This window comes from Lepidochelys kempii, chromosome 7 (assembly GCF_965140265.1).
Source record: "Lepidochelys kempii isolate rLepKem1 chromosome 7, rLepKem1.hap2, whole genome shotgun sequence".
Taxonomy (NCBI): domain Eukaryota; kingdom Metazoa; phylum Chordata; order Testudines; family Cheloniidae; genus Lepidochelys; species Lepidochelys kempii.
In genome coordinates, this window is record NC_133262.1 from 114432936 (window position 1) to 114455349 (window position 22414).

Consider the following 22414-nt stretch of genomic DNA (forward strand, 5'->3'; position numbering starts at 1 on the left):
ATGAACTCACTTTTTAAGAATGGTAGGCAATATGGCGTTCATTTTAGTACAGAGAAATGTTTTCTATATACAATATCCTATGGTGGTAGTTTAATTTAGGCCCATAGTACCATAATAGCCCTAGTTTGGGTATGGTAACAGTGGGTGATTTTTACTAAGGGGGATGGTAGAGGCTTAGGGCTTCTAGTAGAACTTTTTACACACCTTTTTTCTACCATTAAAGTACTTGTGTAATTTCTAAATTCAACACTCAAAAGAATCCTAGAGATGGGATATGTTAAGGGTGGGGAATGAAAAAAGAGCAAAGACGCAGCACTAAGAAGGCATAGGTACATTAGCTTCCAAAATTCTAGAAGATATAGGGAGAAGCACATGTTAGTAAAGGAACACAGAGAGAGAGACAGACAGACAGACAGAAACACATATCTAGGCACAGACTTGGCACTCTCAATTAGGGGGTAATATGACAGTTCTTCCGATTGAAAATGCTGGCTGATATTCATCTGAAGGATGTAACATTAGATAAGGAAGAAGCAACTAGTAGTGTCTTCTTAAGATGCTCACACACCAGTTTCCCAGTTGATTGTGGAGATTCTTTACTGCAAAATCAATCAACGGGGAGCATTTGTGCCATTCTTAGATTAGTCCAACATATGGCCTTTGTCTGAACAAAGGTCGGACTCACAATTGGCAAAGAGACAGAAATGTTATCAAGGGATACTTTACATATGTTTTGGAGGATATATTTTTTTAGTTTTCTTTGTAGTGTGCCTGTAATAAAAACATCCACCCATTTTCAGAAGTATATTTAAGTTAATTCCAGGTGAGATGAGCTTCCTAATTTTTCAAACTTTCAGGCTAATGCGTACATAAATTTTCCTTTGAACTTTAGCAATATTTTTCAGATACGTTAGAAATTACGGTGAGATGGAAAATGTACCGTATTCCATAGAAAAAGGCATAAATGTAGGCAACTACTAGTATTTGAGCCAGGCCTTAGCATGAACAACATTATTGCACTACACATCATGAATGTACAGAAAACATTTTAATGCACTCTTCTATGGTGCTTATAAATGTAATATAAGTATAACAACTGAGCACCTAGGAGACAATGAGCTTACGTTCACAACACTCAGCAAGGAAGTATTATTATTTGTCCCATTTTACACATAGGCACAGAGAGATTACACAAGAAGTCAGCAGAAGAGTGAGGAAAAGAATCCAGTTCACCTTGTTTCCAGTGAACTAACAACAATACAATCCACCCTCTAGTGTAACTGTGTGCCTTGCTCTGTATGTGTGTATATGTAGTATGGTGAATCAGGTTCAAATTTTGGTTTAACTTGAAAATAAGTTCTCACTCAGGATAAAAATGTGATTTCCATAAATGGTGTACATCATCTTTCCTGCTAAAAATTCTTAGTAGATCTGTCACCATCCCAAAAGACAGATGATGAGGGTGGAGCAGCCCATCCCCAGAAGACAACGGGAGGGCAACCATCTAAAGAGCATAAAGGGGCTGGGCTCTGATTGTTGATAATGAACAAAACTTGGTATTTTACTTGTCTGTCAAATACATTATACATTATCAAATACATTATTCACTCTGGATGAGTGAGCTAGTAAAACTTTCCAAGGCTGCAATATATGCGGTCTTTCTAAAAATGCAGGCACTTTACCTTCTGCTGTGAGAAACCAGGAACTGGGTGCTTCTTCAGTCAGCTTCATATTTGCAGGAAGGCTTAACCTGAATAAAAAACGAAGGGTCTGGCCGGGGGTTACACTCAATGAAGGAAGCTGGATGTTTGGTGCAGATTTAGGCAGTTTGGGGATGTTTGCCGTCTTATTGTTTTGGACAAATGGATGATCTACAACATCAAACATTTCAGTGTTCAGGATAGGCAGCTGTCAAAGAAACCAAAAGAAATATGAACTAGTATTTCTATTTGAAAGCCTGCTTTATGGTATAAGACTGCAGAGCATCTTGCAATTATAAATTCATATCACCAAAATACACAGCTAGTGGGTGAACAAGGAATTTGTACTGAAATTAAGATTTATACATTTCAATATATTTACTGTATAGAACTGGAACCCTCTTAACCAGCATTCAGAAATTCTGCACTGATGGGAGAGGGAAAGGGAAATGCCAAGAGAAATTTTATTTAAAAAAAAGAAAAGAAAATAATTTACCTTGAAGCAATATCAACACCCACATCTATTTTTTTGTGATTTTTTTTTGTCTTCTCTCACTTAAAATTTGAATAATTTAGTTGCAGATACCAGTTTAATAATAACCCAAGAGTGCTTTCTGTTAGCTTGGAAATAAACTATTCTGAGATAATAAAATTCTTGGTCTTCGACTGTGCAGATTATGCAGTCCAGGACATGATTATCTCATATAGCAGTGGTTCTCAATCTTTCCAGACTACTATACCCCTTTCAGGAGTCTGATTTGCCTTGCGTACCCCAAGTTTCAGCTAACTTAAAAACTACTTGCTTACAAAATGAGACATAAAAATACAGAAGTGTCACAGCACACTATTACTGAAAAATTGCTTATTTTCACCATATGATTATAAATCAATTGGAATATAAATATTGTACTTGCATTTCAGTGTGATAATTGAGCCTGTTTTTCACTTATAAGCCTTCTCTGAAGTCCAAGCCCCAGGCAATGGGGCTGAAGGAAGTAACTTGGCTTTGTGGAAACCCCTGTGGTGTGGGGTCTTTGGCAACTGCCCTGCTTGCCACTCCCTAATGCCAGCCCTGCACCTGCAATCCCCCTAAATCTCCCTAATCCCCCAGGTTGAGAAACACTGATCTAGATCAGCTGACGAATCCCCTGGTTGAGAACCACTGTCATACAGGAAGCACTGTACAGTTGGTATTTAAATATTAAACACATTAAAATGTAGAAGTTACCAAATTTATTTAAATACACTACACAGTTCTGAGGAAGACAGTTTAGCCTTTGTGTCGGTGTACCTACATGGCAATAGCTACTCAGCTATATATCATGCCATCATCAGACAGAGAAATGATATCATCATTCATTCACATCTGTTTTGCCTTATTTGTAATAAGCAAATAAGGTGGAATCCAGTTTTGAAAGGGCACTTAACTTGACCACTTATTTGTGAAGAAATCAGGAACACACAAAACTCTGTATTTGCTCATGCAAGATTAAGGGCCATTAAAAAAAATAGCTGTCAGTGCTAAACATTGTAGCTGTACTGGATGTGGAAAACATCCAATTTAATAAAACAAACACATATTTATGAGCAATACATGTGTTTATAAGAGAGTGACGGGGTATTTTGCTTCCCCACTGATGGACACATGAAATAAAAACAGCACGCTACCATTCTCAAGGTCTTTGTTGCAAGTGAACTTTGTTGTGCTGTGTTTTGCATTCCTACTCTTCCATATGCCTTTTGCCTTCATTAGAAATCAGAAAGATAGCTGGAGAACTACAGACACTGGCAACTGTACATGCAACAATATCAGCAAGAGGGTCTTACCAGCCCTTTCTTTTGGGACTTGATCTGGTGAGCTGCTCAGCAATCTGAACTCATATTAATTCCAATACGAGTTGTGGTTGTTCAGGGCCCTGATTAGGTAATCAACATCTTGCAGGACTGGGCCAACAGAGACTATTTCTGGAGGGATGAAGTTTCTGTATTCTAACTCTTTCATGCAAGTTTATCAATATCTTTCTCTATGCATAAGTGTCCTTCCCAAACTCCGAGCAGAGATGGCATATTTATTTTAAGCCTAACAGGATATCCTTAAAGTAGACAGCTTTTCTGTTTGTCCGATTATCACAAAATATTACAGGTATACATTTACTGCACTGAATAAATTCACCAACTATGCTATTTTATTCCACCCCAAATCACTATGAGCCGATTATGTAGGCTCATATAGTAGGAAAAACCTATAGTAATAATTTACCCTAACAAAATCTTGTGTCAAAAACTTTCAGTAAGTTTTACTTGCCATAGAAACAATTTTTGTTTCTAAGTCCAGCACTTTAATTTGATGATTATTTGTGTCAGCAATATAGAGCAGACGGCCATTCTCTTCAACACATAATCCTCCTGGTTCATTGAAAGTTGACTGCGTAAGGCTGGAACCAACAACATTACTTGCTTCTCCTGTACCTGCCAGTGTAGCACAATTCTTCATTTTGGGATCTACAAACTTAACCTAAGGAAAACAAAATGAAAACTCTGAAAAGTCATCAGAAATATAACAAAATCTTATGGCTAGTGTTTTCAAGAGTCACCAACAATTTTGGGTACCCTAATTATTGAGTGCCCACCTTGACACACCACTTAGCACTTTGAAAATCGAGATACCTTTAGGTGTCTCAGGTTGGATACCTAAAAACTGAGGCACCCAAATTCACTAGTCAGTTTTGAAATTATTGGCCAATTTCCCTTTTTTCCTGAAAATAAAGCTAGAAATATATATGCAGGACATATAAATAGTAAATAAGTTAATTACATTTTTTCTAGAACAGGCTACCTAACCAAAGACTAAAAGTAACCAAACTCATATCAAATTAGTCTTGAGTGAACTAAATGTATGTCCTAAATGTAGAAAACAACAGAACAGTTTTCTGTTAGCTATGAAGTAGAGTACAGGGCTATAGTTCTACTTCATAGGTCGGCAATGTAAACTATAAGAGAGATGTCTGAGTGGGTTATAAGAAAAGGAGTACTTGTGGCACCTTAGAGACTAACAAATTTATTAGAGCATAAGATTTCATGAGCTCACAGCTCACCTCATCAGATGCATGCAGTGGAAAATAAAGTGGGGAGATTTTATATACACTGAGAACATGAAATAATGGGTGTTACCATACAGACTGTAACAAGAGTGACCAGGAAAGGAGAGCTATTACCAGCAGGAGAGCGTGCGCGGGAGGGACGGGGGGGAGACGGATGGACGGGACAACCTTTTGTAGTGATAATCAAGGTGGGCCATTTCCAGCAGTTGACAAGAACAGCAGAAGGGGAAATAAACAAGGGGAAGTAGTTTTACTTTGTGTAATGACCCATCCACTCCCAGTCTTTATTCAAGCCTAAGTTAATTGTATCCAGTTTGCAAATTAATTCCAATTCAGCAGTCTCTCGTTGGAGTCTGTTTTTGAAGTTTTTTTCTTAAAGAATTGCCACTTTTAGGTCTGTAATTGAGTGACCAAAGAGATTGCAGTGTTCTCTGACTGGTTTTTGAATGTTATTATTCTTGACGTCTGATTTGTGTCCATTTATTCTTTTACGTAGAGACTGTCCAGTTTTGGCCAATGTACACGGGAAGAGGGGCATTGCTGGCACATGATGGCATACATCACATTGGTAGATGTGCAGGTGAACGAGCCTCTGATAGTGTGGCTGATGTGATTAGGCCCTAGGATGGTATCCCCTGAATAGATATGTGGACACAGTTGGCAACGGGCTTTGTTGCAAGGATAGGTTCCTGGGTTAGTGTTTTTGTTGTGTGGTTGCTGGTGAGTATTTGCTTCAGATTGGGGGGCTGTCTGTAAGCAAGGACTGGCCTGTCTCCCAAGATCTGTGAGAGTGATGGGTCATCCTTCAGGATAGGTTGTAGATCCTTGATGATGCGTTGGAGAGGTTTAAGTTGGGGGCTGAAGGTGATGGCTAGTGGCGTTCTGTTATTTTCTTTGTTGGGCCTGTCCTGTAGTAGGTAACTTCTGGGTACTCTCTGGCTCTGTTAATCTGTTTCTTCACTTCAGGGCAGGTGGGTATTGTAGTTGTAAGAATGGTTGATAGATACCTTGTAGGTGTTTGTCTCTGTCTGAGAGGCTGGAGCAAATGCGGTTGTATCGTAAAGCTTGGCTGTAGACAATGGATCGTGTGGTGTGGTCTGGATGAAAGCTGGAGGCATGTAGGTAAGTATAGCGGTCAGTAGGTTTCCGGTATAGGGTGGTGTTTATGTGACCATCGCTTATTAGCACCGTAGTGTCCAGGAAGTGGATCTCTTGTGTGCTCTGGTCCAGGCTGAGGTTGATGGTGGGAGGGAAATTGTTGAAATCATGGTGGAATTCCTTGGATGGAATTCCATCCCACCAGCATCTAACACGGCTGCTACTCTGAAACCTGAGTGGGTTATGTTATCACCACAATCCAAGGATGGAAGTACTGCCTCATAATTAAAAATCTGGTGGGTATTTATATTGTTTTTAATACATATCCCAACTGCTTCTTTCTTTTGTTGACTTCCCATGCTTCCCTGCTGGACAACTTTCCTTCTTTTGGTCTTTATTCAGTGCTCTCTCTCATCAGGTATTTCTAAGCCATCTATCAATGTGGTATCTACAGCTGTATGTTGCTGAATGGCATGTTTCCTGTAACATATAAAAAATGAAGCCTGCCAACTTGCTTTGCTCCTGGCTCTTGAACAGTTTTTAAAAGAATAAATAAAATTTTCTTTGAAAGTATTGCAGAAAAATATATACCAAATATTTACTTTTCTATTTGTTTAAGAAAAGAGTCTTTTATTTAAATATCTACCATTGCAAATTGGAGAATTATTGAGTAACATTAGATACTTAACTCTTCAGCTTAAGTGAAAAAACAAACAAAAAACCCATATAATTTTGGGAATAATTTATTACTATCCAGGTGATTATTTTATTACTAAGAATAAATAATCTTAACATGCTTAAGCAAACTCAGGATTAAAGGCACATCAAGAAAATAATTTACAAGATTCAGCATTTTTTTGCTAACTTGAGTAACATTTTGCTATTCTTAAATTGTCATTTTTTAATTTAAAGGTACAGCTGTTCATGCTGAACAACTGTATGCGGTGTTATTGTAGCCATTTGGGTCCCTGTATATTAGAGAGACAAGGTGGGTGAGGCAACATCTTTCGTTGTTCCAACTTCTGTTGGTGTGTAAGCTTGAAAGCTGCTCTCTCTCACCAACAGTTTGGTCCAATATTACCTCTCAACTGGTCTTTCATGCAAAACAATGTAATTATTAAAAATTATAACCACAGACAAAGATTTTTTGATAAAAGTTTTCTGCTCTTGTATGTGAAGAAATAATTTTCTAATGTAATAAGAATTTTTAATGAGAATTGGATAATTTAATTAAAACTTTTTCCAAAATATAATCCGATGCAGCTCTTAAAAAAATCTAAGCCTTCTTCCAAAGACAATTCCTTTGTTTTATGTATCAAATGCTATAGCTTCAAAATTCTTCTAACAAGCATTCAATCACTTTAAATCTAAACATGAAGGCATTTTATACACTAGATGAAATCCTTGCCCTAATGAAGTCAATGGCAAAACATTCACTGACTTCACTAAGACCAGGATTTCACCCTCTATTCATAGAGTCTAACCCTTCTTTAAAAAGATTTAGGGTTAGCCTATAGTAGAAAAGGTTTGCTGGTATAGCTATGCTGGCAATCCATCGTAGTATAGACACAGTTTATAGCATAAAAAGGTGCTCTTGACAATACAGTTTATAATGATTCCCTGAGCAAAAAAAGCTATACAGACAAAAGCTCTTTTATGCCAGTAAAATTCTGCCTACACTAGGATTTTGCCCGTATAGAAAAGTCAGTGTGGGGGTGGGGGAAGAGGTGGAGAATCACATCGCTAACCAACACAAAGTTGTGTAGACCTGGCCAGGGTAAATAATTAGCTTATGTACTCAATTAAAACAAATCAATGAGGAATTACAACACTCACAAAAATAGGGATATAAAACATCTACATGTCACAATCTTTATCTCACCTCATGACTGGCCCATTGATGAGCCAATGAGCATAACCACCAACCCTTCTATCTCTCAGAGATATAGGAGGCTAAACGGATGAGGGGCATATCCTCTTTCCAAATTGCTCAAAGCTGAAAAGACCTCTGGTGGCTGTGACCAAGCATTCTGAATTACTCTGCTCTTGTTTTGCATCTTTTTGTGTTAATAAAACCAGCCCTGAGGAAAGGGCCTTGGACTGAACTGTTGTTTGGAGCTTTATTTTAGCTTCCCCAGCAAGTGTATCTGCCCATCAGTACACAAATCTAGACACCCAGTAAACCAGGTGACCAGATAAAAGTCCGAGATCAAAAACAAGAAAAAAAAAAAAGTATGTCATTTACTTCCTTATAATACAATTTTATGTTACTGAACTATAGAGACATGCTTTTCTGATGCTACCTGACTCTGATGCTGGTGGTGAAATGAGTTACATAAATACTGTTTTGCATAATATATTATACCGACTTACCTTATGATTATAGGAATCTGCTACATAAAGCAGTTTCCTTTTCTTGTCCCAAGTTACACCAAGGGGGTGCTGCAGCTTTGCATTTATTCCTGCTTCATCTACATCACCAAAGGCAAACAAATTCTAAAGGAGTGAATTAATTAAATTTGTACAATTAGTTGGTTATGCAATGTTGACATAAGGCAGTAGACAGTGCAAATCACCGTAATTAAATGGAAATTAACTGGCTAATTTTTAAAAAATGCACTCATGGGAAATGAAGCACTCAGGGGACTGGATATGGGTGTGGAGCCTTTGCATTCTAGGCCACCAATCCAGCCCATTTCAATAGCAATCAAAAGTCACTGCCATACATGGTTATTCAGTGGATTTTGTGAATGAGTTGGTCAGTCCAGTTCTTGTTGACCAACAATCTGCATTACAAAACTTGTGCTTAGACACTAAACAGTGAAATTAAGAAATGAATGAGCCTGGAGACAGAACTACCCTCTTGCCCCTAAAAGTGGTTCCTCCAGATCAGGCTTGAGGAATATTGGTAGGGTGACGCTGGGAAGACCGAAGTTGTGTGTTAGTCTATTACCAATGGATCTCTCTCTCCTCCTACAAGATGTTTCACTGCTCCATCTTTCAGTGAGATTGTTCGCACAGTGCTGCTCTCACTGTCTGCTACAAAAATACAGTTCCAGGGTTCTTCAGAAGCCAGAGAAAGACCTGAAGGCTGGGCAAAGGCTGCCTTATGGGGGTATGCATTGTTTCGGTTCTCTTCATTCCCACTCCCAGCAAATCGAAGGCAGGTTCCTTTCTTTAAATCACTGAAGAAAAAACAAGTGCCCAGGTTCAAAGACAAGTCTGAAATAGTTCTTTCAGAATTCTTATATAGTTTCTGTTTGGTAAATATAAGTTACCAAAATAATGGTATTTGAACTGCTTTTATTTTAATTTGTATTTCACCTTGGTTTATAATTGATACTTAAATGATTTAGCATAATGCAAAGTAAAACAATATTTAATTAAATGTATGTATAAGTGTTTTCCAAGAGGATAAGTCTCCTTGAAGTTTAAAGGCTCTTGCTCATCAAAAGCTAAACAGCTGTTTCTAATATCTATCATTATAGTGGCGTACCTTCCTTTTGGGAGTTTTCCGCATTCCAACATGAGAGCCCAGACTTGGTGAGTACCTGCCATGGCTATCCATAGAACATCATCTTCATGGGTCCCTGAAACTTTACCAAATATGAGTATAAATATCGTAGAATGGACCTCGGGCAACATTTGCAAAAAGGAATTACCTCGGTCATGAAAAAAAAGTGAATTACTTTCAGTTACTTAGCCATTATTCTTCTGTAGCTTTACTAGGGGAGAAAAAGTTGTACCTTTTAATCTTTGTTGAAGATACCACCTCTACTAGGAAATGCAGTCAGCAGTCATTCTGATAGTGGATATACATTTTACTCAGTGTCCCAACAATAATATTGAATAACGATATCTACAGCACAGGCCCAACAAAGAAAACAACAGAACACCACTAGCTATCACCTTCAGCCCCCAACTAAAACCTCTCCAATGCATCATCAAGGATTTACAAGCTATCCTGAAGGATGACCCATCACTCTCACAAATCTTGGGAGACAGGCCAGCCCTTTCTTACAGACAGCCCCCCAACCTGAAGCAAATACTCACCAGCAACCACACTCAGATTACCATTGTACATGTCCTAAGTGAACTAAATATTTAAGTGAGCATCTGAACAACAACTGGGACAACACCATAAAGAATTATATGATCGAGAAAAAAAGCAAAGTTAAAAAAAATTAGTTGTTGAAGTCATGGATTTCAGATGTATTCTTGCAACAAGATAGAGAGTGGTGATTACAGGATGATGTTTGGGAATGATGAGTATGCAAAGATGCTCTACCAAAATCAGAATGTGGGGTAGGATTTTTAAAAGCACTCAGGATTTCAAAAGCTCCCATAGATTTCAGTGACAGCAGTTAGGCCAACACTGACAGCTTATGAAAATCCAACCTAGAAAGACTAATTCTAATATTGTTCAAATACAGGCATTTCTATTCAATGAAAATTAAACATTGAAAGATGGTGTAAAGATAATAAAATCTAAATATTCTTTTCAAATTAAGTGCCTGTAGAACCCACTAAATGTGTTGCAGAGAAACCAAGTATCAGTATTTATTTTAAGTTTTATTAAATATATGAAATATTGGTATAAAGAAATGTCCCTCTCTCCCCAAAGAATGGAGACAGAAGAACTGTGAAAAATACTCAACAACTGTAGTCATGCAAGTCAAGTAGTTCTTTCTAAGACAACTATTAGATCAACAACAACAACAAAAAAGAAACAGATATGGCAACAGACCAAATGTTTGGATTATGAGAAACAAGAAAAGATCTCTAATCTCAAAATTATCACAGAAAAGCAAAACTATTAACATCTGTCATAGCATATCCGTGGGTATTTTTAAAAGTAAGTCACTTAGTTTGTTATACAGTGCTCTGATGATAGACATATTACAAAAGTTTATTCTTCTTACATGAATGACAGAAAGTGCTCTACTTTGAAGCAGCAGCAATTTAGAAAAAAAACAGCAAAACCAGGAGAATACATAGAAAGAAGACACCGACAAAAGCAGGGAGGAAACCAAATGCTGAACTAGACTTTACTCTCACTGCAGTTAATGTGATAATACCAAGTACTCCTTATAATCCTTGTATGGTGAGGATTTATTTATTTTCAAAGGCTTTATTATAAAATAATTATCCAATAAAAAGAACAAAGTAATTCTTTTACGTTTACACAATTAAATACTACATTCCAATCTATCTTGGAAGGTTTTTTTAAATCCAATGTAGTTTCTCCTTATTTGGGAATGCATAGTTTTATCTCTAGTGCTGCTTGCAGTATCAAAGCAGAAGTTTTTCTTGTTAATATGATATAGTTGTATTATAAAGATTCACTCACAAATTATAGCTTTTGATGCATTATTTCATGTGACAGCATTTGTTTTGCAAAATAAGAAAATTATATCGACATCGTTTCAAATTGCACTTTTCCCCAAGCAGATCTCCACTTTACTTCTGGAGTTTCTGGGATCCCCTATTTTCCTCTCTTCTATATCCTTACTGTTAAGGGTCTATGGCCCTGATCTTGCAAACATTCATGAACATACTTAATAGTAGCACATGCTTAAGGTTGACTAAATCACAAAGTAAAGTTAAACACATGCATAAGTGATTGCTGGATTGGGGCCTGTGCCATAACCACAATTTTTTCAGCAAGGAGGACTGGAAAGGATTTACTTTATAACTAGTCAGTAACAATCTCTGTCAAAGGATCACATTCCCAGGATTACAGCAAATTTCCAGCCTCCACTGTCCTGGGACTGCATGCCTACTTCCAGTCTGGAGATAAAGAGGCTGGGAATCAAAGCCATGTCTCTTGGACGGCAGCACTAACATTTCCTAACTAGACTGAAGATTGCAAATATTTTTCCCATCTACTAATTTTATCTTTTTTTGAAAAAAATAGGGGAGAAATCTGTTAGTACACACATCCCTTGCCAACATATAAGAGGCAAGAAAGAATAACTTTCATGCAGCAGACCACACTCATGTTTAAGTATATGTAGATAGGCAAAATGGGTGAAATCATGGCCCCACTGAAGTCACTGGGAGTTTGGCAGTTAACTTCAGTAGGGCCAGGATTTCACCCAATACCTACAAATTAGTGGATTATCTCACTGAAGAAAAAAAAAAAGTCCTTAGATCATTCCCTCAGCCTGATTCAAATATAGAGAGAGTAAATCCAAGAAAGATGGCCATAGCTTGAGTCTGTACCATTACGAGTAGGTGGGGATTTTGTCCTTTTTGATTTTTTCTTCCCTGTATTTTAGGGAGTTAAAATTCCTGTGCTTTTTTTGCATTATAAAACAGCAAAATCACATACATACTGTTTTATCAGGCAAAAAACATGTGTGTGTGTGAAACAGCACAGTTCTTGGAGTTTTCTTTGTAAGTTAACTGCAGTTGCAGAAAGAGCACAAAGCCTTGCTGCATGTGCAAAATACAATTCCTTTTCTTAAATTTCATGGCAAAGTAGGTTTACACATCTCCACAGGTGCACAGGGCCCGCTGGAGGAAAAAAATTAAGACAAATCCTTGACTTGATGAACTTTCAATCAAAGTTAGACATAAAACAGCAAGGAATGTCAAACAAAGGCTGCAGAAGAGACCAGAGAGGATGAAGATTACAACAGGAACAAATAATGCAATATTAATTTTCAACCAAATCTTTACCAGCATATCCAAAGTGTATTAAAAAACAAAACAGAAACCTAACCCTGCTTCCTAAAATAGAAAGCTAACACTGCTTCCTAAAACATGGAAAAGGTAAAGAGCAGAATCCTTGATAAAGCCCACTATGAACATCAATATGCAGATCTAGATTAACACTTCAGTGCTCTGATATTTACAGTGATGGGTACTATAGAAAAATCAAAGATAGACAGCTAAGCATGCTTACATATCTTGTTTTGATAATATATTAAAATATATTAAAAGTATTGAGCAGCAATAATGGTAATTTCCCCCTTAAACTAGATAACATTCCAAAGAACTTTTAACATTGAATTAGAACAACAGAAGACAACTTAAAAATCTCTTTAGGAGTTGTCAAGCATGTTTATTTTTGGCAGCTATGCATCTGGCATTCACAGTACAGAAAAAAATTCAGAACTTCAAACAGTGCTTAGGAATCTAATTCACAATACATTTATTAATGCCCACTGTTTAGGTTTTTTAATCACAGTCTTAATATGATTAACAGAACAAAGTTACTGACTGTGGAAAACAGAACATGCAATCACCATTGCATGTAGAAATATCATAATATTTTACAAAGTACATTGTAAATTTGCAGATTGGGAAATACCAAATTTGCCTTCTGTTACGTTGACAACTTTGCTAGAACCAACATTTCATTTTACTATCAGAAAGGATCATAATCATCTGCTTTCTCAAAATTCAGAGAAGTCTAAATTATTAGACATTACAGCTGTCAAATTAAGTTTTATAAGTTCACCTTTACAGTTCATTACACTCTATGGAATGAAGTGTTTCCTTGTTATTTCTGTTCAAAAGATCTTTTTCTAGTAAAAGGCAGTTTTTGTAACATTAAAAACACCCATTTTTTTCTTGTAACATATTTCTATTATGTACATTTAAATTATTAATGGAATATAAGGCATTTTAATAATCCCTTAAACACCAATCTTATCCCCTAAACACCACTCTTTTGGCTTGATAAAGGACAGTAAATAGAAGTCAATAGCTTAAATTGATTGCTGTGTAGTTGTTACGAAGTATGCCAGAGTAGCTGACTACTTGACCACACAAAACTATATCAACTCTGTGCAAAGTCTCTCCCCGATTAGTTTCCCTTCAGAAGCCTAAATGGAAAAACACTACCAATTTAGGAATTATTACACTTGCCGGATAGGGGTGGAGAACCCAGGATACAACTTGTTTAGGACATGTGAAACTTCCCATTATATCTATTTATTCTTTCCTTCTGTGAGTTTTGTAAGCAAGGCTGAAGACAGCTGTTCCATACATTCAGATAATATGTACAAGGAAATCACACACTATGAAATCTTTCCAAAACAGTGAAAAATTTCCTGGCTACTCCACTTGTGCATAGAATCATAGAATATCAGGGTTGGAAGGGACCCCAGAAGGTCATCTAGTCCAACCCCCTGCTCGAAGCAGGACCAATTCCCAGTTAAATCATCCCAGCCAGGGCTTTGTCAAGCCTGACCTTAAAAACCTCTAAGGAAGGAGATTCTACCACCTCCCTAGGTAACGCATTCCAGTGTTTCACCACCCTCTTAGTGAAAAAGTTTTTCCTAATATCCAATCTAAACCTCCCCCACTGCAACTTGAGACCATTACTCCTCGTTCTGTCATCTGCTACCATTGAGAACAGTCTAGAGCCATCCTCTTTGGAACCCCCTTTCAGGTAGTTGAAAGCAGCTATCAAATCCCCCCTCATTCTTCTCTTCTGCAGACTAAACAATCCCAGTTCCCTCAGCCTCTCTTCATAAGTCATGTGTTCCAGACCCCTAATCATTTTTGTTGCCCTTCGCTGGACTCTCTCCAATTTATCCACATCCTTCTTGAAGTGTGGGCCCAAAACTGGACACAGTACTCCAGATGAGGCCTCACCAATGTCGAATAGAGGGGAACGATCACGTCCCTCGATCTGCTCGCTATGCCCCTACTTATACATCCCAAAATGCCATTGGCCTTCTTGGCAACAAGGGCACACTGCTGACTCATATCCAGCTTCTCGTCCACTGTCACCCCTAGGTCCTTTTCCGCAGAACTGCTGCCTAACCATTCGGTCCCTAGTCTGTAGCTGTGCATTGGGTTCTTCCGTCCTAAGTGCAGGACCCTGCACTTAACCTTATTGAACCTCATCAGATTTCTTTTGGCCCAATCCTCCAATTTGTCTAGGTCCTTCTGTATCCTATCCCTCCCCTCCAGCGTATCTACCACTCCTCCCAGTTTAGTATCATCCGCAAATTTGCTGAGAGTGCAATCCACACCATCCTACAGATCATTTATGAAGATATTGAACAAAACCGGCCCCAGGACCGACCCTTGGGGCACTCCACTTGATACCGGCTGCCAACTAGACATGGAGCCATTGATCACTACCTGTTGAGCCCGACAATCTAGCCAGCTTTCTACCCACCTTATAGTGCATTCATCCAGCCCATACTTCCTTAACTTGCTGACAAGAATACTGTGGGAGACCGTGTCAAAAGCTTTGCTAAAGCTTGGCATGACGTTTTGCTGTGACTTTTTTATATCACATTTCTCAAAAGACTTTTTCTCTTTAAGTACTTTTGATATGGGAAATAAAATCCCAGTGTCACCTTCCACTCATTTGTCGAGCCCTGTCCTCACTACTGAGCAATTTTTAATTTTGTTCTCCAAATATTTGAAAGAAAGACCCTTAAGTTTTCCTTTACAAATACGTATCTGGGTATTTTGGGATCTCATTCACAAATACATCTGTAGCCCCTACTGTTACATTCCAATTATATTTCTATTACAAGATCTTCTGTAAATTAAAATACACATTGTGTAATGAGGTCACGAGAAATGTGCGTTTAGAGAGCCTAAAATAGTCAAACTCTGTGATAACAAAGAGCCAAAGTTCAAAGCTTTTTCTGTGCCTTAATGGTCTGAGAAATCAAAGAGCACCTGTTAAATGGTATTCAGTTGTTATCAACTTGTGGAATTATGGGTGAATCATCAGGAATAATTCAGAAAAATTATAGTATGCAATTTTTGTAAATAAGCCGTTAACAGAAACATGGAAAAATCTTACATTCCTTTGCCTTTTAAAGGTTATAGAATTTGTACTTCTTTAATAAAATACTGCAGTTTCATTTAAATTTGATCCACATAAAACTTACAGCGGTTTGAAGAAAGTACAAACTTCCAGGTAGGTAGTTTACTGAAGTGTGGTCAATACTCGGCGTTTCTATAAATAGATGCAAATCATGTAGTTCAAGACTGGATTTTGGAATCTAAAACGCACAGCTATGTCACTAAGCATGGGTCACAGTTCTGTTCCTTCCAGTAAGAATGCAGCTATCAAGAACATTTCGCACTTAGATCAACTGTGCATTTAAGTATCACTTGCTTTCAACAGCCACTGAATAAAAATAGAAGAGAGCTTCAAAATTAATAATACATTTTTAAAGGCATACCCCTCCATATGAAAAAATGGGGAGAAATCCTATTCCATTTAAGTCAATGGGAGTTTTGTCATTGACTTCAATGGGGCCAGGATTTAATCCATGGGGTTCACTCAAGAATTATAAAGCAGACTAAGACAACATTTCAATGGGCACAGCAATGAAATCAGAGATAAAAAACAGGATTTTATCAACAATTAATTTAATCATTTGCCTTGTCTTCATAAATTCCCTACCTTAAAAAGATATATTTGTTTCAGTTTTCTTATGGTGGCTCAGCAGTCACTTAAACTCTTTGCCTCAGTTTTTGCCAACTGTAAAATGGGTATACAAAAAGCTAACTAACCTCATAGGGATGTTGTGAGGCCTGATAAACAGGACACTGAGATCCTTCATGAAATGTGCTCCAAGTATTTTCCTTTTCCATGACCATTTTTGTACAATGCACCTTCCTTCCAGGCCCTGCATAAATCCATCAAGTACTGATCTTTACACACAGACCGTATCGATGATCCTAGAATAATACCCATTAGTGTATCCATTTCAATCCATTTTGATTGTCTGATTGTTTGAATGGTTTGTCCCTCTAAATAAAAATTCTGCAGTGTTTTCTAGGATGACCAGACCATCTACTATACAGCTTTTCACACTAGAATTTAGAAGTCTGCTTCTTGATATATTGCAAAATAACAGCAAGCACATGGAATTTAAACAAATTTCAGAACAAATTTTGTGAAACGCTTTACTCAAAAACCTAAGGCAAAAATCTATGAGCCATATATTTGATATAAGACACCTTTCCTGAATTATCAAGCCACAATTCCACAGTAAGGGCCTGATCCAAAGCCCATCACCTGGAATCCAAACACTATGAAATGTTATAACTAACACAACCATATACTTCATACCTTTGAAGATGAACATTTTGAAATAGAACTGACCACTAATTGATCTAATGTTGTAAGAGCACCAGTGATATACCAATACAAACAATATGTTTTTTAAACCAATACAAAAGATTTGAAATTGTTTCTGTTCTCCAGTGAAACACACAGGCAATTAAAAAAAACTTAGTATAGAAGTCTTTTAAAATACTAATACGTGCTATAAATTACTTTATAGAGAAGGATTAATCTCTTAAGACAACAGACTGATATGGAAAAGGTGAGTCACTTTTAAGATGTAACCTTTTTCTTTGAGACTTTGAAAAAGGTCAGCACAAGTTGTTTTATATTGTAAGTGTCTAAGTATAATATATACAGAGCTTAAGCATTTAAGACCCTTTTTGCCTGCCTTCCATACCCTGAATATCATGGCCTTTGGCATAGAAAAGGAGAATCACAACTGTCTCCTGTTTAAAACCCTATGAAATCTGTATACATATATGCTCTGAAAAAAAAATCTCCTGGTACATCTGGGGCATAGTTAAGTTATGTACATCCTACTAAGAGAGGAGCGAGCATGCAGGAAAGTGAAAATGTGTGCTATAGGTATTCTCCATTCCATACACTATGCCAGTTAGTAACACAAGTCAAATGAAACAATTCGTGTATCATCAACCTTGATTTGCTCATGTGTAACCCCCAGCTTGCCCGGAGACACTTGCTGCATATGCAAATTAGAGACTGTAGAATCCTGTTGGCATTTGGACAAGCACAGAAGTGACTTTTGAAAATCCAGTCCTTTATTTCATCCATCCAAATCCACAACACAGACATTAAAACATCAATCCCCAATGCACTATGAATATCAGTTCTACTTATCTGAACACAGCACACTGAAAATCAACAGGACAGCTGAATCTCTGCCTGGAAATGGAACCTTTACTTTCTTGAGCCAGGATATTGAACACTTCCTACAAAATTGTATTTTATATAGCATTACTTTTTAATATTTTCTGAACACTATATAAGATAAATCTGAATGTCCTTTACATAGATACATTACTATAAGTGATAGGACTGTAATGCAACCTAGCATCTAAACATAAAAATATACTCTAAATCAGGGGTCAGCAACCTATGGCACACGTGCCAAAGGCGACATGCAAGATGATTCTGAGTGGCACTCTCACTGCCTGGGTCCCGGATGCTGGCCTGCGGCTCTGCAGCCGCCCCCAGCTGTGGCTCACTGCCCCCAGTCTGGGGCAGTGAGGGGTGCAGACAGGGGAAGAGGGGGCACAGCTCAGCACCCCCATCTTAAAAATTGTTCCAGCGCCACTCTACTGGGATATTTTAAAGTCCTGATTTGCTGCTTACATCACTATCACGTCATGTGGAACTGCACACTGCATTTGACGTTGTGCATGCTGTCTGTCGCAATTTTTCCCCCCACTATAAGTTGAGGGGTACATTTGACAAAATGTCAGCTCCTAAGAAAGCAAAGTTAGATGTCCATTAATTTCACTTCACAGCAACATTTGGTGGCTAAGTTGTGGCAAGGTTTTGGTGCACTTTGTAAACTGTTTTGATGCAATCAAGGCTTTTTTGTTGGAAAAAGGACAAAACTACCCCGAACTGGATGATGACAAATGGCTGTGTAAGCTCATGTTTCTAACTGACATAATCACTCACCTAAACGAACTCAACCTCAGTCTCCAGGGTGCAGGGAAAATGGTTCCGGATCTCTATGAAACCTGGAAGGCATTTGTTTAAAACTCCCAGTTTTTTCTCGGGATATTCGAACTTCGACTTTCTGCTACTTCCAACACATAAAAGAGCTATCGACACCTTGCACTGTCAGTGTTGATGAGATTGGAATGTACATGCAAGAACTGGAATCAGAATTTTCTGACAGATTTCAAGATTTCCAGCAATTTGGCCCAATGCTTTCTTTTCTAATTAAACCTGAAAAGTTCAATGAAAGCGACTTGGATTTGTCTGTATTTCAGTGAATGAGTGTTGAAGACTTCAAAATGCAGCTCATTCAGTTAAAAAGCTCAGAATTGTGGGCAACGAAGTTTGGAGATCTGCAGAGTGCACTTAAAGCTACCGAGAGAGATCATGGGGCCTCTATTCTGACCTGCTGGACACCCCTGCCAGTGAAATTTAACTGTTTGAAGAAAACTGCATTTGCAATGCTTTCAGCATTTGGATCCACATACCTGTGTGAACAGCTATTTTCACACATGAAATCTGTCCTCTGTCTCTCTCAGAACCTGTTAACAACTGTTCACTCAGAAGCCCGTGTGCAGCTTAACTATCCAAATACGTGCAAGATATTGGAAAACTCAGCAAGGAAAAGCAAGGGCAAGGATCGCACTAAACCAGGGGTCGGCAACCTTTCAGAAGTGGTGTTCCAAGTCTTCATTTATTCACTCTAACTTAAGGTTTCACGTGCCAGTAATACATTTTAACATTTTTAGAAGGTCTCTCTCTATAATATATAACTAAACTATTGTTGTATGTAAAGTAAATAAGGTTTTTAAAAGGTTTAAGAAACTTCATTTTTTCACTCTAATTTAAGGTTTCACATGCAGGTAATACATGTTAATGTTTTTAGAAGGTCTCTTTCTATAAGTCTATAATATATAACTCAACTATTGTTACTGTATTACTGGCATGCAAAACCTTAAGTTAGAGTGAATAAATGAAGACTCGGCACACCACTTCTGAAAGGTTGCTGACCCCTGCTCTAAATTATCAAAATATCCTGCCAACTCTAAATTGTTGGGTATCAGTCAGTAAGAACTGAAGTCATACAAATGGCACTGATTAAGGGGGACTGGAAATGGAATGCAGATCATAGTCTTTGGATCTTGGTACAAATCTGGCCCAGGCTGGTGATGGATAAAAATTATTAGGAGTTGAAAGGCTGTTCAATAGCCTCCATTAAGCACAATGAGAATACGTATCTAAAAACATCAGAATTGGTACTCAGTGGCTTCAACAGAGACACCAAAAGACCAGATGGGCCTAAAAAGAACTACTCATTCACCAACAGAGATGGACCTTGAGGTCAAGGTTGAGGCAGAATGTCAGGAAAGCAGGCCCTACTGATGTCCCTGCTGTGTCTGTTCTGTAGCTAGCTAGAAGATTTCAGTCTCCAGGGCTGTCTAGTTGGCCCTAGAGAAGCACTAAACATTTTTTAAAAAGGTAAACAAATAAAAAAGAGAGTATTGATCTAAGTCTAGTAGACACGCACATAAATGGACAATTGATTGCTAGGACCCAATTCAGTATGAAAAATCCTCACAAGTTCTGAGGTAAGAGCATTTACAAAAACTGGCATATATAAAAATCTGGCAACTGTATCAAGAATCAATATGTCATGAAGCTAAATACCATTGTAGACCTGATTCTCTGCTGCCTTTCATTATGTGCAGTCATTTATATTTGTGAAATGTGAAAGTAAAACGCTATCAAATCAGAAGGAGAAAGGCAGTGGAAAACCAGGCACCATATTTTTAATGTGTCAGATGCCTAGGCTGTTATCCACAATTTCTATTCTTGTCTCTCACAAAGAGCCCATCAGTTAATGCCTCATTTAACAATCAATGCTATCTTTAAAAAACAAACAGATTTTTTTGGCACCTGATAGAAATAGAGGCCAGCACCATGAAATAAATTATAAGCAAAATATACACTTGCCTATTGGATACTTCAGACTACTCCACTAAGCAGCTTAAGTTACACACTGCACAGTTCAAAGCTGTGCGTATCTGTTTATCCAAGTTCAGGGTGTCGCATGGTCCCAAAGGGTCCCACAAAAGACCATATTCATATAACCAAGGCAATTGGCTACTCATTACATGAGGTTCCAGAAATAAAGGAGAATGGCATAACCAGTCAGGATAAAGTTCAGAAGGCTCAGCCTCTAGCTACACCACACTGCACAAGGCAAGGCATTCACTTCACATTAGTGACTGGGCCTTTTGTAGGCAGGTTATTGATGAACCCTAACTATATGGAGAAAACTCTTTGGACAGAAACCACACATATAAGAAAGATCATGTAGCACTAATACAGGACAAGCTAAAAATGCTAATAATACATATGGGTGCAGTTACCTGTCACACTTCCCAATAACCAAGGCCACGGGTGGTACCACTCTCCATTACACAGATTTAAATTCTTTAAATTCACACTCAGACTGTTTTTCTCTGATATCTGACCCAAGATTAGTGCTTAGAAAACTTTACTGTCCTGGAAGGATTTGTACTGGGCTCACCAAAGTACTTCTAATTAGAGATATCAGACTCAACTCATACCATTCATATCACACTCTTTTTTGCCTACACCTTCAACTTCTGACATTATTTTAGAGGCTTATTTAGAAGAAATGCTGGAGGTCAAAGTCAACTTTTTATACCAACTGAATGCTGAGGTTCTAAACTTTAAGGTGATATGAAATATTGGTTTCTAGTAGTTATGGATCTTGAAATAGCAGCTGCTAAATCATGTTGGAATAGACATTGAGTGAAAAAGTAAAATAATAAACCACAGTTATGTGATGTCAAGCTCAAATGTGTATCAACTGTACTGGGAAAGAAAGTTATATATCCGTGGGAAGCTGAGATATTTTTTGTCTTACCAGTTGTGTAGAGCTTTCATTTTTAGCCCAGATTGTAGTCAACAACGGTCCTTCCATCTAGCAATGCTTTTTGTCACGGATCCAGGAATGAACACAGCAAATCCCAAATTAGTGTCATTTCCATTTCCTAAATCCTAATGTTTACAAATGGTTAGAGATCTTTGATGGCCTATTGTAGGAAGGTGGTGCATTAGCTTTCTAATGTATACACACATTTTAAAAGAGCCTATTAAATTACAGTTGCTGTCTGAATGATTCTTGTGCAATACAATGGGCTAGTGCAGTAATACATTTTAACATTTTTAGAAGGTCTCTTTCTATAAGTCCATAATACATAACTAAACTATTGTTGTATGTAAAGTAAATAAGGTTTTTAAAATGTTTAAGAAGCTTCATTTAAAATTAAATTAAAATGCAGAGACCCCCGGACCAGGAGCCAGGCAGTGTGAGTGCCACTGAAAATCAGCTCGCGTGCCGCCTTTGGCAAGTGTGCCATAGGTTGCCTACTCCGGAGCTAGTGCAAGTGATCATGACTCCCTCTAGTGTCTGATCCCAGGGATTATTCAGCCTACTACAATTCACAAAATTCTCCTCAGGTAGCAGAGCCTTCATTTTTATGCTAACAATCCTGGATTTGATACCTGTGGAAAACTGTGGTATCTGTGTGCATGAAAGCCATAGCTCATTAGGCCAGATTATGAAAACAAACTGATTTTACATCTAAGAATTAGACAATTAGTAAAAATATATATATTTGGCAAGCCGATTTAAATATGCCAAAATGCTTATTTAAATGTGCAAAATTTCAAGCTCAATTGATACAGTA

The 22414-nt window shown here is 37.7% G+C and overlaps 1 protein-coding gene across 7 annotated transcripts in view; it reads right to left on the reverse strand.

Annotated features, from left to right (window-relative positions):
• Positions 1-22414, reverse strand: part of NHLRC2 (NHL repeat containing 2) — an 89050-nt gene that overhangs the window by 39413 nt on the left and 27223 nt on the right. For all 7 annotated transcript variants that reach the window (XM_073354320.1, XM_073354322.1, XM_073354318.1 and 4 more), the window contains exons 6-10: positions 9396-9495; positions 8853-9084; positions 8273-8395; positions 4006-4215; positions 1683-1908 (exon numbers count right to left, since the gene is read on the reverse strand). In XM_073354320.1, the coding sequence (XP_073210421.1) occupies positions 1683-1908; positions 4006-4215; positions 8273-8395; positions 8853-9084; positions 9396-9495 (891 nt within the window). The remainder of the gene's footprint in view (positions 1-1682; positions 1909-4005; positions 4216-8272; positions 8396-8852; positions 9085-9395; positions 9496-22414) is intronic.